The sequence below is a fragment of the Babylonia areolata genome, chromosome 35 (genome assembly GCF_041734735.1).
Source record: "Babylonia areolata isolate BAREFJ2019XMU chromosome 35, ASM4173473v1, whole genome shotgun sequence".
Classification (NCBI taxonomy): Eukaryota; Metazoa; Mollusca; class Gastropoda; order Neogastropoda; family Buccinidae; genus Babylonia; species Babylonia areolata.
In genome coordinates this window covers 6439512-6457300 of record NC_134910.1, presented here as the reverse complement: position 1 = coordinate 6457300, position 17789 = coordinate 6439512, and the positions used below count along the sequence as shown (strand labels likewise).

General features: G+C 45.2%; 1 protein-coding gene across 18 annotated transcripts in view; it reads left to right on the top strand.

Moving 5' to 3' along the window:
- LOC143277973 (talin-1-like) overlaps nucleotides 1-17789 on the top strand; it is a 218750-nt gene that overhangs the window by 156579 nt on the left and 44382 nt on the right. For 16 of the 18 annotated variants that reach the window (XR_013053819.1, XM_076582975.1, XM_076582969.1 and 13 more), the window contains one exon: nucleotides 1055-1180. Coding sequence is in view for 17 of the 18 variants with exons in the window: in XM_076582975.1 (XP_076439090.1) it covers nucleotides 1055-1180 (126 nt within the window). In the remaining variant the exon portion in view is untranslated. Of the gene's footprint in view, nucleotides 1-1054; nucleotides 1181-11502; nucleotides 12499-12525; nucleotides 16249-17789 lie in introns of those variants that run through there. The other 2 variants (XM_076582977.1, XM_076582978.1) reach the window with 2 other exon arrangements.

Here is a 17789-nt window from a genome sequence, read left to right as displayed (position 1 = left end):
TGTGTGTGGGGGGGGGGGGGGGGGGGGACAGTGTTGCCAGAGCGTGCGTCTCCTGTGTTGGACCGGTGGTAGTGATGTGAAGTCTTGTGTTCGCTTCCATCTCTGTGGCTGTCTGGATCTGGGAGTGTGCACTGATGGAGGGTGCCAAGACTGGGTTAGGCCACATGTCAGTGTGTCCGTCAGTCTGTCTGCACACAATTCAGTTCAAACAGAAATTTTTTTTTTTTTCAGCTCATTTAAATGCTTGTCACCAAGTATCCAAGAGAAAAAGAAATGACTAACTGGCACACCCTTCCCGTATCACCACACACACGTCGATTGTCATGTCAGTAGAAAACCATTGGGGTAAGGGAATGTAGAGACTGGGTGATGGTACATCTGTGTGGCTGCACACAGTGCCACCTTTTTGGTGGTGTCTGTCTGCAAACATGCTCTGCATGGGTATGTGTGGGAACAGACAGTGAACAGAGCAGACAGGGTGGTGATGTGTGGGAACAGACAGTGAACAGAGCAGACAGGGTGGTGATGTATGGGAACAGGCAGTGAACAGAGCAGACAGGGTGGTGATGTATGGGAACATACAGTGAACAGACAGGGTGGTGATGTATGGGAACAGACAGTGAACAGAGCAGACAGGGTGGTGATGTATGGGAACAGACAGTGAACAGAGCAGGGTGATGATGTATGGGAACAGACAGTGAACAGAGCAGACAGGGTGGTGATGTGTGGGAACAGACAGGGTGGTGATGTATGGGAACAGACAGTGTACAGACAGGGTGGTGATGTATGGGAACAGACAGGGTGGTGATGTATGGGAACAGACAGTGAACAGAGCAGACAGGGTGGTGATGTATGGGAACAGACAGTGTACAGACCAGACAGGGCAGCCAGACATGGAAGTTGTTGCACAGTCACCTGGTGGTCAGGTGTGATCGTTGCATTGTCTGTTCATCTGTCCGTCTGTGTGTGTGTGTGTGTGTGTGTTCATGGTGTTGCATGGTCTGACTGGTGTCTGTGTGTCTGTCTGTCTTGTCCCTGGTGGGCATACCTTCAGGTGTTGCTCATAAACGCTGTCAAAGACGTGGCCTCCGCTCTCTCTGATCTGATAAGTGCCACTAAAAACGCCTCTGGAAAAGCGGTTAGCGATCCCGCCATGTTGCACCTAAAAGACTCGGCCAAGGTAAGACTTTTCACCTGTCTGTTGTGATGTAGGGAGGAGGGAGGGGTTGGGGTGGGGGGGGCATGTTGAAACCTTTCCTTGTTTCAGTTTACGGTATTTGTTTTAGTTGGCATTTTAGTGTCAGGTTCACTTGTCAGGAGTAACCAGCTCTGAATCTGACAGATTTGTGTCATCTGTCACTGACGTTTCATCTTGTGAAGTAAACCCCCCATTTTCTTGCCCTTTTCTTGGTGGTAAAATTGAATGTTTGTTTGTAGGAAGTTTTTTTTAATTTATTTTATTTTATTTTTTACTTATGAAACAAAATCCCTTAGAGATATCCTAATGCTAAGTCGTGGGTCTGTTGGGTTATTTAAAAAAAAAAAAAAAGAAGAAGAAAAGAAAGAAAAGGCATTTAGATGTGAAGTCCCAGTGACAGCTGGTGTAAAGCTCTTCCCCTGAAGCCCTGAGGAACATAGTCAGACCACTGTGCACAGCACTCACACACAGTGCTTTTTTCATCCCACACCTCTCCACTATCCACTCATCCCACACCATCCCACACCTCTCCACTATCCACTCATCCCACACCATCCCACACCTCTCCACTATCCACTCATCCCACACCATCACACACCTCTCCACTATCCCCTCAACCCACCTCTCCACTATCCCACACCTCTCCACTATCCACTCATCCCACACCATCCCACACCTCTCCACTATCCACTCATCCCACCTCTCCACTATCCCACACCTCTCCACTATCCACTCATCACACACCTTTCCACTATCCCCTCAACCCACCTCTCCACTATCCACTCATCCCACACCTCTCCACTATCCACTATCCCACACCTCTCCACTATCCACTCATCCCACACCTCTCCACTATCCACTCATCCCACCTCTCCACTATCCACTCATCCCACACCTCTCCACTATCCACTCATCCCTCTCCACTATCCCACACCTCTCCACTATCCACTCATCCCACCTCTCCACTATCCACTCATCCCACACCTCTCCACTATCCACTCATCCCACATCTCTCCACTATCCACTCATCCCACACCTCTCCACTATCCCACACCTCTCCACTATCCCACACCTCTCCACTATCCACTATCCCACACCTCTCCACTATCCACTCAGCCCACACCTCTCCACTATCCACTCACACCCCTTCATCCTGTCTGAAGTTTTCACCTCACCCTCATCCTCCCTGCCTTTTCATGTTATTTCACCTCATCCCTGATGATGTAATGACCCCTGTCCCTCAGGACCTCTCACCCCTGATGATGTAATGACCCCTGTCCCTCATGACCCCTCATCCCTGATGATGTGATGTGATCCCCTGTCCTTCAAGACACCTGATGCAATACAAGATGTTCCAACCACTATATGAACACCTCCATTGGGACACACGACCCCCCCACCATCCCCCTATCCCTTCAGCTAGGACATCCGCTGACAAGAACTGTGTTCCTGACCATACCCCTGTAGCTCTCTACCCCCCCCCCACCCCCTACTATCATCATGCACTGACCTCCTTGGGTGGAGGGGGAGGGGGGTGGGGGGCAGGCAGGGCTGGCCCAGGCTGCACACCCCTCTCTAACTGCATGTACCTGCTGGGAGCATGGGGAGGGAGGGAAGGAGGGAGGGGGTGTGTGGTTGCTTCTCTTGGCAGCTGAGGTGGGGTGGGGGTGGGGGGTTTGCCCTTCATACTTTGATGGGGTGGTGGGAGAGAGAGAGAGAGAGATAGTTTTGTGTGAGTGCATTTTGAATGGTGGTTTCTTTTGAACGGGGTTGGAGAATGGTTTTGGTGAAGGGTGGAAGTATATTGCATACAAACACCAAGAGTGTGGGTGAGGGTTGAGTGTTGGTGTTGCACAGACATGGGTGAGTGTTGAGTGGTGGTGTTGCACAGACATGGATGAGTGTTGAGTGGTGGTGTTGCACAGACATGGGTGAGTGTTGAGTGTTGGTGTTGCACAGACATGGGTGAGTGTTGGTGTTGCGCAGACATGGGTGAGTGTTGAGTGTTGGTGTTGCACAGACATGGGTGAGTGTTGAGTGTTGGTGTTGCACAGACATGGGTGAGTGTTGAGTGTTGGTGTTGCACAGACATGGGTGAGTGTTGAGTGGTGGTGTTGCACAGACATGGGTGAGTGTTGAGTGGTGGTGTTGCACAGACATGGGTGAGTGTTGAGTGGTGGTGTTGCACAGACATGGGTGAGTGTTGAGTGGTGGTGTTGCACAGTCATGGATGAGTGTTGAGTGTTGGTGTTGCACAGACAATGGTGAGTGTTGAGTGGTGGTGTTGCACAGACAATGGTGAGTGTTGAGTGGTGATGTTGCACAGTTATGGATGAGTGTTGAGTGTTGGTGTTGCACAGACATGGGTGAGTGTTGAGTGGTGGTGTTGCACAGACATGGGTGAGGGGAACGGAGAGAGGGCAGGGAATGGTGTGGTTGCCTTTTGTTGTGTTGTTGTTGTATGTTCTGCCTCATTTTGTTTCCTGATATTATTTTAACCATTATTCTAAATGTATTTTCAGTCATGCATGTATTTATGAGACTCGATTGAATTGGGTCTACACATTTTGTTCAGTTTCCATTGTGGGAGGCGATGATGTCTTGATTCTGTATTTCTGTCAGGGAGAGTCTCCGTATACTTGTCTCTCTGTGTATACTCCTCTTTCTTTGACTGTTGATTTCTCTCTGTCTGTCTGTCTGTCTTGTCCTTCTGGTTGCTCCTGCCTGTCTCATGTCTTTCCTTCTCTTTCCTTGGTCTTCGTCTTTCTCTGTGTCAAGTGTCCATCTCCCTTGCTGGTTTCTCTGTCGATGTCTGTGTTTCACATAGCTTTCTGCCATTCCTGAGTGAAGGGTGATGGCATCCTGACACTGGACCCCCCAGTCCTCTAGAACCAGACACTGTGAGAGAGAAAGAAACAGTTGAAAAAGAATGTACAGTGTCAGAAATAACGGTGGGAGGTACTGTTCAACTGTGTGAAAATTGATACTTGACGGGCGCAATAGCCGAGTGGTTAAAGCGTTGGACTGTCAATCTGAGGGTCCCGGGTTCGAATCACGGTGACGGCGCCTGGTGGGTAAAGGGTGGAGATTTTTACGATCTCCCAGGTCAACATATGTGCAGACCTGCTAGTGCCTGAACCCCCTTCGTGTGTATATGCAAGCAGAAGATCAAATACGTACGTTAAAGATCCTGTAATCCATGTCAGCGTTCGGTGGGTTATGGAAACAAGAACATACCCAGCATGCACACCCCCGAAAACGGAGTATGGCTGCCTGCATGGCGGGGTAAAAACGGTCATACACGTAAAAGCCCACTCATGTGCATACGAGTGAACGCAGAAGAAGAAGAAGAAGATACTTAACAAAATGCGTACAATCACCAGTATGTGTGATGGGTGATTATGACAAAGTTCCTCCTCATCTGTGGGAAAATTGAAGCAGCTGCAGTGAATGAAGTCTGTCATGGCAAGACGACTTTGTTGTGAAGAGCAAATGCCAGTAAATGCAGTCCTCTGTGGCAAGACAACTTTGTTGTGAAGACTGAATACCGTCACCTGTAGCGCCACCCCTTTTACCCGCCCCCTGTTCACAGCGAACTTTGTTGTGCCCCTTGTCACTGCGGCCTGTGAGCTTGGTAGCAGGAGAGGTGTGTGTCACTGTGTCACTGTGCCTGTCTTGGTAGCAGGAGAGGTGTGTGTCACTGTGTCACTGTGCCTGTCTTGGTAGCAGGAGAGGTGTGTGTCACTGTGTCACTGTGCCTGTCTTGGTAGCAGGAGAGGTGTGTGTCACTGTGTCACTGTGCCTGTCTTGGTAGCAGGAGAGGTGTGTGTCACTGTGTCACTGTGCCTGTCTTGGTAGCAGGAGAGGTGTGTGTCACTATGTCACTGTGCCTGTCTTGGTAGCAGGAGAGGTGTGTGTCACTATGTCACTGTGCCTGTCTTGGTAGCAGGAGAGGTGTGTGTCACTGTGTCACCGTGTCACTGTGCCTGTCTTGGTAGCAGGAGAGGTGTGTGTCACTGTGTCACTGTGCCTGTCTTGGTAGCAGGAGAGGTGTGTGTCACTGTGCCTGTCTTGGTAGCAGGAGAGGTGTGTGTCACTGTGCCTGTCTTGGTAGCAGGAGAGGTGTGTGTCACTGTGCCTGTCTTGGTAGCAGGAGAGGTGTGTCACTGTGTCACTGTGCCTGTCTTGGTAGCAGGAGAGGTGTGTCACTGTGCCTGTCTTGGTAGCAGGAGAGGTGTGTGTCACTGTGTCACTGTGCCTGTCTTGGTAGCAGGAGAGGTGTGTCTCACTGTGCCTGTCTTGGTCGGTCCCTTGCTTCCTGGCTGAACTGAACTGAACTGCATGCGCCACGCTTCCCCCACTGCCCCTGTTCCTGTCGTCAGTCGCTGCTAGGTTCAAAGCACACACAGCCGGCGGTCCCTTCAAGCTTATGCCCGTCCTCACTTGTCAGAGAGAAACAACGGCCTTCACCTGCCACCGGATAGCTAGCAGAGCACACTTCTTGGCTTACATACAGCATTCCCGTCCCCAAGGTTACAAATTAGGAGGAGGTAGTTGTGGTACAAGGAGGTAACGAGAGGCAAGGCCTTCAAGACTCACTTGTGATACACTTAAAAAAAAAAAAAAAAAAAAAATCCAAGCTTTTTATGTATTGAGTATAATTTCAAAATGTAATGTTTAAGATGAGAAAGATCAGTTTAAAGCCAATTACGTCCCCTAGCATTAATTACAGAGTAATTTCCCTTTTTTACTATCTGCACCAAAACGTTTGCAAAATAAATAAGACTTCCATGCTTAGCAAAAGAAGTTCCTGTTTGAACAGAAAATGATAATAATGACTGCTCTTGTTGTTGGGTCAGAATATCAGATCAAAGTGCCAAGTTTACAGAATACCAAAAATATAAATATAACAGTAAATGCAGTTTGCATTTAATTAGGCTTCATTTTTTTTGTGTGTGTTTTTTTGTGCCCATCCCAGAGGTGCAATATTGTTTTAAACAAGATGACTGGAAAGAACTGAATTTTCCCTATTTTTATGCCGAATTTGGTGTCAACTGACAAAGTATTTGCAGAGAAAATGTCAATGTTAAAGTTTACCATGGACACACAGACACACACACACACACACACACAGACAACCGAACACCGGGTTAAAACATAGACTCGCTTTGTTTACACAAGTGAGTCAAAAAAGGGCAACAGTGTAAGGGCTGGTGGTGAGGTACATGGCAGGTGTGTCACCACACAAAACATGTGCCATCTTCCCCATCACCTGCCCCCCCGTGTTGTCCACCAGGTTGAACTTGTTTGTGACGGGCGCAATAGCCGAGGGGTTAAAGCGTTGGACTGTCAATCTGAGGGTCCCGGGTTCGAATCACGGTGACGGCGCCTGGTGGGTGAAGGGTGGAGATTTTTACGATCTCCCAGGTCAACATATGTGCAGACCTGCTAGTGCCTGAACCCCCTTCGTGCGTATACGCAAGCAGAAGATCAAATACGCACGTTAAAGATCCTGTAATCCATGTCAGTGTTCGGTGGGTTATGGAAACAAGAACATACCCAGCATGCACACCCCCGAAAATGGAGTATGGCTGCCTACATAGCGGGGTAAAAACAGTCATACACGTAAAAGCCCACTCGTGTGCATACGAGTGAACGTGGGAGTTGCAGCCCACGGACGCAGAAGAAGAAGAACTTGTTTGTGACAATCCAGTCCTGCACTGCAGTGTCCGTTGTGACTTGGATCACCACTGCCAGTGTAGTTTCTTCATTTGTTATTAGTTTTCAATATATGTTGTTGTTGTTGTTGTTTTTTTAAAGCTGTTTGTGGCAATCCAGAGCACATGATATTTGTGAATATGTCTTGTGTATTAAATACAAATGTTTGTCAAGGTACGAAAAGTTTGTGACCGGGATTTGGTCGTGAGTAGAGAGGACAGTGTTATATTGGGAACTCGGCCAGTATGTTGAAAAATAGATATACATGTGTAGATAGGTTTGTGTGTGTACTTTGTGGTGTTTGGAGAATTTTATGCCTGGCCACAGATACGGAGGGGATGTCTGTACCGTGGAGTGTGTCAGTGTCATGTAGGGGAGAGGAAAACTTGGTGCCTTTATTTTAATCAGTGCATTATGAAATGTAAAGCAGTCCACTGGTAAAACGGGTACAGAAGTGATTAATCATAATGTGAAAGAGAATTAGGTTTTTTTTATGTCTGTTGGTGAATGTATTGATAGCATTGCTGGCTTCAAACTGACAGGGTGCTGAGTGTTTTATCAGTTTTACTTTCATCCTTTAGAAAATGATTTTTGGTTATATATTGTCCTTTATTCTTCATTAATTGTTACTTCAAATCAGTTCATTTCTTTTAAGTTCGTGTACATTTTTATTTGATTTTTTTGTGAAATGACTTTTTTCGTTTGATTTTTTTTGTTGTAAGTTCCGTGGCAGTAACGTATGACAGTGCACTGACTAAACAATTTTTTTTTCTTGACATTCACGAAAGAAAAAACAAACAAGAAACAGAAAGGAGCTGTGCATATTTTACATACTCATCTGTCCTTTGTTTTAGAAATACTAGAGAGTGTATCTTGTATGGTTGGTGAATGGTATGGCAGTGTGGTGGGCATGGAAAGGCATGGAGAGGGTGCATGTTCATTCTTGACCTCCTCCTCCCTTCCATTCAACAGGTGTAGAAGGGGTTTGAGGAATGATGACGTTACAGACAACAGGTGTAGAAGAGGTGTGACAGCAATGATGACGTTACAGACAACAGGTGTAGAAGAGGTGTGACAGCAATGATGACGTTACAGACAACAGGTGTAGAAGAGGTGTGACAGGAATGATGACGTTACAGACAACAGGTGTAGAAGAGGTGTGACAGCAATGATGACGTTACAGACAACAGGTGTAGAAGAGGTGTGACAGCAATGATGACGTTACAGACAACAGGTGTAGAAGAGGTGTGACAGCAGTGATGACGTTACAGACAACAGGTGTAGAAGAGGTGTGACAGGAATGATGACGTTACAGACAACAGGTGTAGAAGAGGTGTGACAGCAATGATGACGTTACAGACAACAGGTGTAGAAGAGGTGTGACAGGAATGATGACGTTACAGACAACAGGTGTAGAAGAGGTGTGATAGGAATGATGACGTTACAGACAACAGGTGTAGAAGAGGTGTGACAGCAATGATGACGTTACAGACAACAGGTGTAGAAGAGGTGTGACAGGAATGATGATGTTACAGACAACAGGAATGATGACGTTACAGACAACAGGTGTAGAAGAGGTGTGACAGCAGTGATGACGTTACAGACAACAGGAATGATGATGTTACAGACAACAGGTGTAGAAGAGGTGTGACAGGAATGATGACGTTACAGACAACAGGTGTAGAAGAGGTGTGACAGCAGTGATGACGTTACAGACAACAGGTGTAGAAGAGGTGTGACAGCAGTGATGACGTTACAGACAACAGGAATGATGATGTTACAGACAACAGGTGTAGAAGAGGTGTGACAGGAATGATGACGTTACAGACAACAGGTGTAGAAGAGGTGTGACAGGAATGATGACGTTACAGACAACAGGTGTAGAAGAGGTGTGACAGGAATGATGACGTTACAGACAACAGGTGTAGAAGAGGTGTGATAGGAATGATGACGTTACAGACAACAGGTGTAGAAGAGGTGTGACAGCAATGATGACGTTACAGACAACAGGTGTAGAAGAGGTGTGACAGGAATGATGATGTTACAGACAACAGGAATGATGACGTTACAGACAACAGGTGTAGAAGAGGTGTGACAGCAATGATGACGTTACAGACAACAGGTGTAGAAGAGGTGTGACAGCAGTGATGACGTTACAGACAACAGGAATGATGATGTTACAGACAACAGGTGTAGAAGAGGTGTGACAGCAGTGATGACGTTACAGACAACAGGAATGATGACGTTACAGACAACAGGTGTAGAAGAGGTGTGACAGGAATGATGACGTTACAGACAACAGGTGTAGAAGAGGTGTGACGGCAATGATGACGTCACAGACAGCAGGTGTAGAAGAGGTGTGACAGCAGTGATGACATTACAGACAACAGGTGTAGAAGAGGTGTGACAGCAATGATGACGTTACAGACAACAGGAATGATGACGTTACAGACAACAGGTGTAGAAGAGGTGTGACAGCAGTGATGATGTTACAGACAACAGGTGTAGAAGAGGTGTGACAGGAATGATGACGTTACAGACAACAGGTGTAGAAGAGGTGTGACAGCAATGATGACGTTACAGACAACAGGTGTAGAAGAGGTGTGACAGCAATGATGACGTTACAGACAACAGGTGTAGAAGAGGTGTGACAGCAATGATGACGTTACAGACAACAGGTGTAGAAGAGGTGTGACAGCAATGATGACGTTACAGACAACAGGTGTAGAAGAGGTGTGACAGCAATGATGACGTTACAGACAACAGGTGTAGAAGAGGTGTGACAGCAATGATGACGTTACAGACAACAGGTGTAGAAGAGGTGTGACAGCAGTGATGACGTTACAGACAACAGGAATGATGATGTTACAGACAACAGGTGTAGAAGAGGTGTGACAGCAGTGATGACGTTACAGACAACAGGAATGATGATGTTACAGACAACAGGTGTAGAAGAGGTGTGACAGCAATGATGACGTTACAGACAACAGGTGTAGAAGAGGTGTGACAGCAATGATGACGTTACAGACAACAGGTGTAGAAGAGGTGTGATAGGAATGATGACGTTACAGACAACAGGTGTAGAAGAGGTGTGACAGCAATGATGACGTTACAGACAACATGTGTAGAAGAGGTGTGACAGGAATGATGACGTTACAGACAACAGGTGTAGAAGAGGTGTGACAGCAATGATGACGTTACAGACAACAGGTGTAGAAGAGGTGTGACAGGAATGATGACGTTACAGACAACAGGTGTAGAAGAGGTGTGACAGCAATGATGACGTTACAGACAACAGGTGTAGAAGAGGTGTGACAGGAATGATGACGTTACAGACAACAGGTGTAGAAGAGGTGTGACAGCAATGATGACGTTACAGACAACAGGTGTAGAAGAGGTGTGACAGCAATGATGACGTTACAGACAACAGGTGTAGAAGAGGTGTGACAGCAATGATGACGTTACAGACAACAGGTGTAGAAGAGGTGTGACAGCAGTGATGACGTTACAGACAACAGCAATGATGACATCACAGACAACAGGTGTAGAAGAGGTGTGACAGCAATGATGACGTCACAGACAGTAGATGTGGAGATGAGAGTAAGGATGAAGGTGATCATGTTGATGGAAGATTTGATAGGAAACAGCTCCCCTCCTGGTGCTTGTTAAACGATTTTGGTGGGTGGTTTCGAAGGAGGCTGCGACACAGCCCTGACTGGTTACCTGTTGTGCTTAGCTGTAGTCAGTGATTGGGTACCTGCTCTGTTAACCTGTTGTGTCGTCCATGGTGGAGGCATTAGGTTTGTGAGGAACCAACAGCATGGACAGGGATGTAGTGAGTGCATCTTGTTGTGAAGTAACCTCACTGGTGTTCCCTTCTCACTGTCGGAGTTGTCCTCTAATCTGACAGCTGTCACTGTTCGCGCTGACAGGGGGCGCTGTGTGCCCTAGTTTCTTGCTAACTGCCGTTGTGATGGTGTGGGAGCATGGGTCTTGCTGCAGGGTTCCCCTTGAGCCCGGTGAGGTGCATGTGTACCCAGTGTGGCGCTTGTGTGCCCAGTGTGGTGCATGTGTACCCAGTGTGGTGCATGTGTACCCAGTGTGGTGCATGTGTGCCCAGTGTGGTGCATGTGTGGCTGTAGATGAAGTGCACTGCAACAAGAACTAACCTGGGCTCTTCTCCTGCCTTCCTCACTTGCCACTATTAGCCCCACCCCCCACCCCGCCCCGTTATGTCACAGCCGCTAAAGATGGCAGTTCACCTTCATGTTCCCCACCCACCTTCCTCCATCCTCCCTCCCTTCATTTGTTCTGCCTTAGGGCTGACATCAGTCTTCACAAGCTGGGGAAGTGGGGGTATCATTCACATAGACACTGCTACATCTGTCCTCTTTTCCCTAGTTCTCTGGAGTCTTGAAGGATTCGTTTCTGAGGCTGAGGTACAGTGTTTGTTTGTGTAACATGTTGATAGGCCGTGTCCGATGATGAAGTGTAGTCCTGGTGATGATGATGATGATGATGATGAAGATGATTGAGAAGGAAAATCAAAAAGACAAAAACCAAACTTGTGATGTGGCACTTTTCAGATCCCTCCTCTCAATGCGGTGGAGCTTCGGTATATATGTTTTGGTCAAGCACGCTAACATCCTCTAACACCACAGAGAGAGAGAGAGAGTTGACTGTGGCTGTAACCAGGCTGTATGTATGTGTGTCTGTGTCGTGGCGCTGTGTGCCCCGTGAATGTGACTGACAGCATCAAACCCTTGGCCCCCCACCATGTAACCAGCCACACTACTGATGAACTGTAGCCAGCCACTCCCTGCCTGTGGCCGCCTCACAGCTACACTCCAGTTGCTTGTCTCAGGGCAGGGGACTGTGTGTGTGTGTGTGTGTGTGTGTGGTTGGTTGTTCTGCATGGCTCTCACTGCTGGATCGGCCATTGGTCACACTGTGTTTTAGCTGGAATCGTGTGCCATCGTTTGTGTGATGATGTCCTTGTTGTGGATGATGTATATCTCTGCAGTGCTAAAGTCTTGCCTTGTTGAATAATCATTTGTTTATTTATTTATTTATTTTGAGTTGCAGTATGTGTTGTTGAGAAGAGAGTACAGAGTAAAATAGTTTAGATCATGATGTAAAGTAATTTTCAGGGAATCTCACAGATTGTGTTTTCAGAATGCTATCTCAACTCATGGTGAGAGAGGCATAACTCACTCCAGTTTTGTTTCACTCGTTTGTAAATGAATAAGGTGTAGTGAGTTCTGTTAGTGAAGGGGCATTTTCAGTGCTATATTCTGAATAGACCAGGCATTTTGCTAGACTAGTGTGAAGTGATGTGTGGAAGACGTGGATACACCAGTGCCCTGAGGAACATGGTGTGGGAGGGATATGAAGGTGTTGGAACTAACCTGTGAGCAGGCAACATCCCTAGGCAACAGATAGGACTGCAGATGAAGAGAACTCTGGTAACAGTATCAAAATAGTCTGTATTAGCTGACAAGAAAAGTCAGCTGTATAGCTTGTCAGCGTAGATACACCCAGACAGTCTGTCAGAGTGTGTACTGATCTGGCTTTGTCTTCTGCTTTTTGTTTTTTTCCCTTCTGTTTAGCGGTTTTATCGAACAGATATTCCCATGGATCGGCAAGGGAGAGAAGCTGGCTACGTGTTGTATTAATCCACCAGGTGGCGTCCTCCCATCCTAGGTCAGATAGAAAGGACTGTTGTTCCAGCTGTCTGTGTGGCACAGGTAGTTGAGGACCGTTAGCTGTGGACTGGTGTTAACTTGGAGGTTGGCCAAAAAACCCAACTGACGAGTGGTCCGAGAGATATGTTGATGGTGCAGACGGACGGCGGTTGTGGGGAGACGTGTTGTGTTGGTGGGTGGGCGACCAAAGTGTGGCGTGGGTCAATCTGGGACAACTCAGGAAAAAGTTTGGAACACGCATGTGTTGTGGAGTGCCGCCAGTGTGTTGATGGGGGAGGGGGAGGTGACAGGGGGGTCTTGTGTGTTCCGTAGCTGTTGTGTACAGTTAGCTGGAACTGATTCCTTACAGCTGATTGTTATGTGATCAGTTTCATACAGCTGTATGGACTGATTTCATACTGGACTGATTTCATACAGCTATATGTGACAGATTATACACAACCAGATATGACTGGTTTCTTACAGCTGTATTGGACTGATTTCATACAGTTGTATAGGACTAATTTCATACAGCTGCATTGGACTGATTTCATACAGTTAGAAAGGACTGATTTCATTCAGCTGAATTGGACTGATTTCATACAGCTATTCATACAGCTATATGTGACAGATTATACACAACCAAATATGACTGATTTCTTAGTTACAACTGTATTGGACTGATTTCATACAGTTGTATAGGACTGATTTCATACAGCTGTATTGGACTGATTTCATATCGCAATGTTTGACTAATCTAGTACTGCTGTATGGGACTGATTATATTTAGCTGTATGTGAGTTATATGTGACTCATTTCGAACCTACAACTATATGTCACTGGTTTTCAAACCTACAACTGATTTCTTACAGCTGTATGTAACTTTATTTTGTACAAGTATTTGTGACTGATTAAATACAACAGTATGTGACTGATTTCATACAGCTGCATTTGACTGATTACATACAGCATGTGACTGATTTTGTACAGCTGTATGTGACTGATTTCACACGGCTACACATGTGACCGATATCTTACAGCTATATGTGACTGATTGCATACATATATATATGACTGATTTCATACAGCTACATGACTGATTTCATACAGCTACATGTGACTGATAGCATACAGCTACATGACTGATTTCGTACAGCTACATGTGACTGATTTCGTACAGCTACATGTGACTGATTTCGTACAGCTATATGTGACTGATTTCATACAGCTATATGTGACTGATTTCATACAGCTATATGTGACTTTCACACAGCTATTCACGTGACTTATTTCTTAAAGCAATATGTGACTGATTTCGTGCAGCTACATTTGACTGATTTCGTACAGCTATATGTGACAGATTTCACACAGCTATATGTGACTGATTTCACACAGCTATACACGTGACTGATTTCTTACAGCTATATGTGACTGATTTCATACAGCTACATGACTGATTTCATACAGCTACATGTGACTGATTTCATACAGCTACATGACTGGTTTCATAGAGCTACATGACTGATTTCGTACAGCTATATGTGACTGATTTCACACAGCTATATGTGACTGATTTCACACAGCTACATGACTGATTCCGTACAGCTACATGTGACTGATTTCATACAACTACATGACTGATTCCATACAGCTACATGTGACTGATTTCGTACAGCTACATGACTGATTTCGTACAGCTACATGTGACTGATTTCATACAGCTACATGACTGATTTCGTACAGCTGCATGACTGATTTCGTACAGCTCAGTACTGCCATCTTGTCAGAAACCGTGGTTTTATTTCGATGTTGTATTTCTTTTTTTTCTTTTCTTGTCAGATGTTTGTTTAAGAAGTGTTCCTTTGTTGATCAGTCAAAAGTATCTTTTTGTTGTCAGGTGCTTACGCAGTATAACAACCTTGAGGTTGTAGTGTTGGTTTAGTTTCAACCACAACCGCTGTGTGCTTGGTTTATATTCTTCATTGGTTTGCCCATTTCTTGCCCCTGTCTTCATTCTGTGTGTCGGACATCCATGTCCGCTCCAAACTGAAACGCTCTTCTGTGTCTGTCTTTAGAAGGGGTTTGGTTTTTGGCACAGTGATAGACGACTGTCAGAACAACACAGTGATAGACGACTGTCAGAACAACACAGTGATAGACGACTGTCAGAACAACACAGTGATAGACGACTGTCAGAACAACACAGTGATAGACGACTGTCAGAACAACAGAACAACACAGTGATAGACAACTGTCAGAACAACACAGTGATAGATGACTGTCAGAACAACAGAACAACACAGTGATAGACGACTGTCAGAACAACACAGTGATAGACGACTGTCAGAACAACAGAACAACACAGTGATAGACGACTGTCAGAACAACACAGTGATAGACGACTGTCAGAACAACACAGTGATAGACGACTGTCAGAACAACAGAACAACACAGTGATAGACGACTGTCAGAACAACACAGTGATAGACGACTGTCAGAACAACAGAACAACACAGTGATAGACGACTGTCAGAACAACACAGTGATAGATGACTGTCAGAACAACACAGTGATAGACGACTGTCAGAACAACACAGTGATAGACGACTGTCAGAACAACAGAACAACACAGTGATAGACAACTGTCAGAACAACACAGTGATAGACTACTGTCAGAACAACAGAACAACACAGTGATAGACGACTGTCAGAACAACACAGTGATAGACGACTGTCAGAACAACAGAACAACACAGTGATAGACGACTGTCAGAACAAGTACTGTTAGTAAGGGCATAACAGGGAGGGTATAAAGCACATTGACCTTTTACGATTTTTTAGAATTTTTTTTATTCATTCAGGATTACCCACTGGGGGCAAATAGACATGTAGCCAGGTGAGTGTGTGGGAGAGGGTTGGGAAGGTGGGGGAGAGGGGGTTAAGGCTGTTCTACCATTCTCAAGTTCGAACTGCTTGAATAGTGTATTCCGTGAGTTTGGTCTGAACAGGAAGTAGAAGTGAAATTCTGGAAGACATGACCTGACAGAGTTATTAGAAGGTAATCATTTTTTAATATTTTTTTTTTTTTTTTTTTTTTTTAAAGAGACTTACAAGAAATAGCTGGGCTGGGTTTTAGAACACATTGGTTGTTGAATTCAACCGGAAGCACACTTTACTGCTTGTGATTATGTCCTGTGATTTTTCCATGTTTTGATTTCCGGTAGTGGTTTTGTGTGGCAGTAGTGTAGAGTCTTTCTTTAGTGTATTTATTGGTTTATCTGTACCTGTGTTATGTTAATGGGTTCCTGTGGACCCTGCAATATCAGCTGTTTGGTGCTTTTTGGTTGTAGTCCATGTAACTGTGCTTTTATTTGTTGATTTTATTTATTAATGTATTTTTTGAGAAAAAGTATCGTTTCTCTTGTGATGTAGAGATGGAAGTATTTTTGTATGATTATGATTTTATTTGTTGTGAAATGGGATAGTCATATCAGCTTGATTGTGTTTCACTGTAGATACCACATTTTTGGGCCAAGGTTTTGGTTCGTGTGAGCTTTAAAGCACTGCACTAGATGAGATATTGTTAACCGTGCCTTTTTTTTCGATCAAAGAAACATTGTGTACATGGCAAATAAACTTCCAAACTTTGATGTCTCTTTTATTCCATGTGTTATACATGTGGTGTTACAATGTTTTGTGTAGTTAGTTTTGTGTTTGTATGTGTATATGTTATCCCATTGTCAGAGAGATGTCTGTGGTTTTGTGTTTGTTTATTTACATGGTATCTCATTGTCAGAGACATACATGTGGTTTGGATTGTCACAAACATGTTTGATTTTCATAGCAATATTTTTTCATTATAGAAGGAACTGATTGAAATTGGATGGCATTGTCACAAATATACCATGAACTATAGCTTTCTTCTTCCACTTCAGTTATTTTTTTGTTATTAACGTCTACAACGTTTGATATGATTTGTTTTGAAAGTTTATTTTTTAAGCCTGTCGACAGCACTGACAGTACACTAAAACGTTTTAGGACTGGGGTCAGATTTTTTTTATTTTTTATAAAGTCATCAAATGTTATTAAAAGAAAATCAAATTTTCTGTCTCTACACTTAGTTTGTTATTAAGAAAAGAGAAATATGTAAAGAAAAGATACGGGAGACATTGCTTTCTGTTGGTGGAAGAAAAGAAGAATAAAAAGGACATTCGTTACAGGTAAGCTAGCTTTACCCACGCCAAAGATGAGGCGTCTTACTGCCAGGAAATGGGAACTTGGAGATGAGCATTTTGGCCGGTTTTCATCATTGTGTCACTGGTCATTCCCCTCCACCCACCCCCCCACGTCAATCTGTCCTCAGGACACAACGAAATGAACACAGCACATCAGCTGGCCAATGTACAATCATGAAACAATCTGGAATTTTTAAAGATTTTTTTTTTTTTTTTTTAAAGTCCCTGTTACTGCTCACTTTGACAAACAAGTTGTGCTAAGAGTAAAAACCGTTTAGAATATTTTTTTTTAAAACAGCAGTGATCCATACCAAACTGTCAGGATTTCCACCCGTCCCTACACCTCCCCATCCTCCTTCCTTCATGGTTTCCTTGCTCCCTTCCCCCCCCATTCCCCCCACCACCCACCTCCACACCCTGCCGTTTTTCTTTCCTTGGCCTTGAAACAAACGGGTGGTTGACCACAAGCCTTGTTTGAGCCAAGTGCGAGCAGCGGATGCCATGGTTTAGCAGTCTTCACAACAAAGTGTCTTGGGGCGGTGGGCAGGTTTGCCTGGCTGTTGACGAGTCGCGCCCCTCAAGGGGTGCTTTCTCTCAGTGCTGGTGGTCTGTATGAGCTTTCCCTGTTTTGTCTGTCCAGTGTTTCACTGGTGTTCTCCTCTTCACTGGTCTTCTCTCTCTCTCTTTCTCTCTGTGTTTTGTTACATGCATGAATGTGTTCGTTCTTAAGTTTAGTGTCTTTTCACTGTCAGTGATATTAGACGATTGAGTGTGTGTGTGTGTGTGTGTGTGTGTGTGTTTTTGCGCAAGCGTGTGCGTGAGTGTGGAGGACTGGGGGCGGGGTGAGGTAGGTGTGCATGCTGGAAGAAGAGCATTCTGAACAGTGACCAAGTGTGAGGGGGGAGACTGGGCAGAGGCACGACTCCCTACCCCATCTCCATCCTCCCTCCTTTA